Source organism: Triticum dicoccoides, chromosome 1A, assembly GCF_002162155.2.
Source record: "Triticum dicoccoides isolate Atlit2015 ecotype Zavitan chromosome 1A, WEW_v2.0, whole genome shotgun sequence".
Classification (NCBI taxonomy): Eukaryota; Viridiplantae; Streptophyta; class Magnoliopsida; order Poales; family Poaceae; genus Triticum; species Triticum dicoccoides.
In genome coordinates this window covers 15,513,743-15,519,872 of record NC_041380.1, presented here as the reverse complement: position 1 = coordinate 15,519,872, position 6,130 = coordinate 15,513,743, and the positions used below count along the sequence as shown (strand labels likewise).

At 51.3% G+C, this 6,130-nt stretch overlaps 1 protein-coding gene across 1 annotated transcript in view; it reads left to right on the top strand.

The window, feature by feature from the left end:
• The first annotated feature begins 3,881 nt into the window (after positions 1 to 3,881).
• Positions 3,882 to 6,130, top strand: part of LOC119332425 — a 6,457-nt gene continuing 4,208 nt past the window's right edge. The window contains exon 1 of the mRNA XM_037605876.1: positions 3,882 to 4,127. Coding sequence (XP_037461773.1) covers positions 3,916 to 4,127 — 212 coding nt within the window. The 5' untranslated portion in view covers positions 3,882 to 3,915. The remainder of the gene's footprint in view (positions 4,128 to 6,130) is intronic.

Here is a 6,130-nt window from a genome sequence, read left to right as displayed (position 1 = left end):
ATCCACGAACGCACCCAGGCACCCGTGCACGAGCATTTTTTATGATCATGGAGTAAAAGTGTTAAAAAAAGCAACTACACAAAAAGCAACGATACCGATAAACGCGTGCACAATGCGCTTGCGGCTAAAAAGACGCGCAAAATCCGTCCAAACACATGTTAGCAGAAAAAGACAAAAACCTAGGGGCTCGCTCTTTTTTTCCCGTTGTGACTTGGTTGGCGTTGGCACGAAGCGACGAACTGGGGTGAACAAAGCTGGCACCTCCAAATTAATTATACCAACTGCCGGTCGTCCTCGCTTAGCTTGTTAATTCGTTCAAGATTTAATCTCGTTTTCGGCATAGATAAACATACATGTCGTAAGTATGTAACTGTACTTTTTTATTGATGTGTTACACATATGTATGAAGTAGTAAGTGCATCTTTAGCTGGGCGCCTTAAACTTTCCGGCGGGCTGCCCGGTCAGTGTCCATTCAATCTTAAAATTTTAACCTAGACAGACGCCTCAAACGCTCCTCGAACACCTGAGTTAACCGGCACCATTCATATCCAGCCTAAATATGGGCGGATATTAGAAGCGCATGGGCGCACCCGGGCAAGCCCGCCACATCAGACCCGATCCATGCTGGTCCACCCGATCCCACATATATTTCTCCCCATCCGCTCACTGGACAAACCCTAATCACTTCACTCCACTCTCCTTTGCCACCCAAACTTGTCTCTGACGCCTTCCGGCATGGCGGGCAGTGAATCAGAGTCCTTCACCTTCAGATCCGTTGACCCCGAGCTCATCCCCCGCGGACTCGAGAAGGAGATGCCCGTCCAGCTTGCGCGACGCCGCACCCGGAAGGGGGGCCATGCACGGCAGCACTCGGACTCCTTCCGTCGGGAATCCATTGCGTCCGCCCAAATGGCGCATGGATCCGACGCTAGGCCAGCCGTAGCTGCCTCGTCAAAGGCGGTGCGGTCCGTCTAGCATCCGAAGACGATGGCGGACACGCAACCCCTTCATTGGTGCGCCGAGCATCGAGACACACCATGGGCCTCGTCCGACGAGAACATGGCACGGTGTGCCCGCTGTGCCAGGCACCGGGCGCGGGAAGCGGCGGCAGCCCTCATTGCGGTGGATGTCGACGAGGCGGAGTCGCATTCTCTGGTGCCTCGTATGGCGCATCAATCCGGGCGCCGCAACCGCATCGTGGTGGACGTCGGCAACTCATCCTAGGACGGATTCGTCAACGATCTGACGTCCACCGGCACCCAATAGGTTACGGGCTCCGACAAAGAAGAGTAGGGCATGGGAGACGGCGGCGCCTTGAGTCCCGTGGGTTGGCTCGTGTCCCATGCCCTACTCTATCTTGCCGGGGACCGGACCAACACTCTCGGAAGCGCAGCCCCCCGATGGACATGGCCTTGGTGACCGGACGAGCTCCGCTTAAACATCGCTACGTTGCATGTAATAATATGAATTTGAGATTTGTAATTTGAGGTATCTGAATATGCAATGCATTTTTTAAGACACGACCGGTCACTATCCACGAACGCGTCTAGACGTGTCCACGAGCGTTTGAGGGGTCGGATTTGCCAAGTCCGGCTATAGATGCTCTAAGATAGGCTTAGCGCACGCATGCTTTATGCATACATATTGGCATCTGTGCATCTAACTGCACTTGATGTGAAGAATGGTTGGCCAAAGATATGACTCTGTTTATCAATGATCGGACAGTGTCCGCAAACGCGCTTGGGCGCATTCGCGGGTATTTGAGAGGTCAGATTTATCAAGTTCGACTACTCTTAGAGCATCTACAGCCGGACTTTGCAAATTCGGCCCCTCAAACGCCCGCCGAGCGCGTCCGCGAACAGTGACCTGTCACACTTTAAATTAGCTACTCTTTATCCGAGTCTCTCATATTTTAACCCCTAAATCTATACAAACCATGCAAAACAAAAATCCTAGATACTACGTATTACCCTAGCTAATCTTCGTCGTTGAAGATATCCACGACGTCAGTGCCGGGCGCCGGCTGGACGGGCGTGTAGGAGGGCTCCGACTCATCCCCCCTCCTGCTCGACCTCATCCATCTAGGCGAGCATCTCCGCCTCCTCGGCGGCCTCCGTCTCTTGTAGGCGACGACGACGACGTCTGGCCTCCACAGCCAACTCCGAGCGGAGGAAATCGAGGATGACCTGCTACTCCGCCTGCAGATCCGCACCGCCAGCGTCCCCCACATCGTCCTCCTCGTTCGTCTTATCCTCCTCCTTCTCAATCTCCTCCTCCTCGTCCTCGCTCTCCTCCAACTCCTTCTCCGGATCCACTGCATCCAGAGGTAGCCCAGCGGCAATCTAGGCTTCGCGTCGGCTGGAGCTCCTTGAGCAGATCTGTGCAAGGCGCGCACGGATCTACTCAAGGAGCTCCAGCCGGCGCTTCGGCGTTAGAAATGGGTGGCTCCTCATCCAGCGGCATGGAGACATGGCTACTAGGAGGACAGGGAGTGGAAAGTGGCGGCAGCGGCGGACATGCGGAGAAAAATGTGGATGGTAGGGTTTCGGTGCCGGCGGTCGACTTAAATAGCCGCGCTAGGCACTACGCGGCCCACCAGAGCGGCGCCACGCGGCGACATCGGTCTGACAGGGGAAACAAGTTTTGGACCGCCGGTTTTTCGGGCAATTCTACGGGCCGTCAGTCCAATGTGGCGGGCGCGCCCCATATCTGCCCCATATTTGGGCTGGATATAAGGGGTGCCAGTTAGCCCGAGCATTTGAGGCCTGTCTGAGTCAGATTTTCGTGACCGGTCAATGACCGGGTGGGGCGCCCATGTGTAGATGATCTTAGATACTCCCTCCATTTCACAAAGTAGTGCACCTGCGTTTTCCGAGATCCAAGTTTGACCGTAAATTTAACCAACAAGACCGACTGCAACGGGAACAAAAATTATATCACTGAATTCATATCGAAAATACGAATTCAATGGTATAGTTTTTGCTCCTGCCGATGTCGTTCTCGGTAGTCAAATTAATGGTCAAACTTAAATCTTGAGAAGCACGGGCGCACTAATTGTAGAATGGAGGAAGTAGTAAGTACCCAACACACTTGGACAGAGGGAGTATGATTATTGAGTGAAAGTGTTAAAAAAGCAACGACACATACCCTAGCAAGAAAAAGCAACGACGTAGATAAGGCTAGTCATAGTGGAAGTAACTTAGATAGTAACATAATGTACTCTAAGAAAATTTTGTTTATGTGACATGTAGTTAACGAGGAGAAATGTGTTTAGAGTAACATAATATGTTACTGTAGCAACGACGTAGATAAGGCTAGTCATAGTGGAAGTAACTTAGATAGTAACATAATGCATTCCAAAAAAATATTTGTTTATGTAACATGTAGTTAATGAGGAGAGAGGTGTTTAGAGTAACATAATATGTTACTGTAGCATAGCGTTTCCCAAGAAAGATGACTCTAGAAGCTAATAAAGAAAGCCATCTATGACACTAGTATCATATTACTTTATACTATAGAGACTTAGATTAGTGTCATATGCATGACACTAGTATAGGTTACTCCCTGCTATGACCAGCCAGGCTAAAAAGGATCGCAGAAATCGTTCAGATACATGTTTGACAGAAAAAGACAAAAACCTAGGGGCTTGCTCAGTTTTTTCATTGTGACTTGGTTGGCGTTGGCATGAAGTGAGGTAAACAAAGCTGGCAGTTCAAATTATTATAGCAACTGCCGGTCGTCCTCGTTTAGCGTGTTAATTGTTGGTCAAGATCCAACCTCGTTTTCGGCATAGATAAAACATATCTGCCGTACCGATGTGCTATGTATGTATGAAGTAAGATAAGCTTAGTGTGCGCATGCTTTTATGCATACTTATTGGCGTCTATGTATCTAGAACTACACTTGATGTGAAGAATGGCAAGCCAAAGATATGACTCCCAATGGAAGGAGGTACAGCTTATCAATGGCCATGCCGTGCTTCTCGCCTACGTGATGTCCGCCATCAGAGGGGTAGGCGTCCTCGTGGTTACCTGGATCGCGGTGGTTCTTCTCGGTGGCTTCGTCTCCATGTTAGACAGGAAAGATTTTTGGCGGCTGACCCTTATTACCGCCGTAGAGCTAGCCTGGTTAGTATTTCTATCTTCTCACTTCATGCATCTTTACTGTTTACTTCACTCGGGATTAAGTTGGTTCGTTGATTTCTGTCTATAATCAAACATATGCATACGCACGACGGAGGATATTTTCTTTCTCGTCGTCTAGCTTCCCCCTGATTTTCCTCTTCAGCCGAGCAAATAGCATAAAACTACTACTCTTACTTTACAGGCTAGGGTTCCAAAAAACTACCGATTTTAAATTTTTTTTCAGAAAACTACCAGACGCGTGGTCGGCTGTTTCAAAAAACCCTAATCATAAAGTGCTTTAAAATTGACCGCGATTATGACAGTTGGGACCCACATGTAAGAAAACCATTTGTTTGACCGTTACCTTACATGTGGGGCCCACATGTCAGTGTCCCTTTAGTCATATTCTTATAAAAAAATCTATTCTTTTATACATTTACAGACAGCCCCTGTAAGTTTTCTAAAAAAGCAACTACGTCCCTAAATGTTTTTAGAAAAGCAATCGGGCCCTTGCGGATAACTCGCGTGCGTCCAGAAAAACGGCGCCGACAGCTCACCGACGGCCAGGTCGTCGGCCAGGCGAAAGGAGGCGGTGAGGCCGCCGCGTTCCTTGGCGCGAGGCGGGCGACAGATTGTGTCGCGGAGTTCCCTGCCGACCGTTGCCGCTGCTCCTGGCCATGGCGCGCGGCGGCCCGAGCCCCTGGCCATGGCGCAATTGGTGGCGGCCCGTGCTCCTTGGCGCGGCTGGTGGCGACCTGTTCTCCTTGGCGCGGCTGGCGGCGACCCTTGCTCGTGGGCGCTGCGGGGGCGCTCCTAGTAATGGCACACGGATGGCAGCGGCCCGTGCTCCTGCGATGTGGCTACTCCTCCGGGCGGCCTTTCTTTCCACCGTCGACCTTGTCTTGGCGCGTGACGGATGGTGGAGGTGGCCGTCGGTGGGTGGGGGTAGTCGGGCAAGGGGAGAGGAAGAAGAAAGAGCCAGAGGAAAGAAGAGAAGGTAGAGGAAGAAGAGATAACTTACACGTGGGTCCCACATATAAGGTAACGGTTAAACAAATAGATTGTTTAGGGGTGGGCCCAACCTGTCGTAAAATGGTTTAAATTGCTAGCAAGGAGTGTTTTTGGTTTTTTTGAAACAGTCGACCACCTGCTTGGTAGTTATCTAAGAAAAATTAAAAACCGTTGCCACGGAAACTCCCCGCTGCTAGCGTGCAAAGGCTCCTTTTCCTTCCAAGGTCGCTTCTCTTACTTCGGACCAGACCAACACAATTTTGAACTAGAGAACATAGATCACACTCCCCGCATAAGTAAAGAACATAGATCGCACCACGAGGGAGGGAAGAAAGGTCGCTCACAGGTCCATGACTAGGTGAGAGGAGGAAGCATAGGCGAAGGCGATCCAGGTAGGGTAGCGATCATCGTCCAGGGCAATCGGTACATCGACATCTTCGGTCTTCCTCCAACCTCTCTGCAATCATTGAGATCGGCACCACCTCCTCCTCCTCCTCCTGGACGGCCTGCCCACGGAGATTGGAGTTGTTCCTCTTCCTCACCTTGCACGGGCGTGAGGCGCGAATGGTCGGGCTCGCCGACATGGCGGCCTTCATCGTGGCGTCCTGCCTCAGCCCCTTCCTCCATCGACGAAGCGCTCCTGCTCGTCGAGCTTCTCCTAGACTCGGTGAGGACGAGATGAGATGGCAAGAGCGAGGATCCACCGTGTGCTGCCGCTCAAGTTCGCTAAGAAGGTCGGCGGCGGCGATTCCTCTCTGGAAAGCCACGAGATAGACATCGAGGGATTTGGAGGAGTGGAAGGAAGGGTAGGTGGCATGTGCGTTCGTGGTTTTTTCGTTCGTGCGAGGCGTGGAGGAGGAGGCGATCCGATTTTTTCGCGTGCGGGGACACCGCGCGATGGCTGACATACGAGGCGGTCGAACCATCACGATGTTCGATCCCCCTTTAATAGTAGAGATGAACCACGAACCAAAATCCATCATCAGATTAGAAAA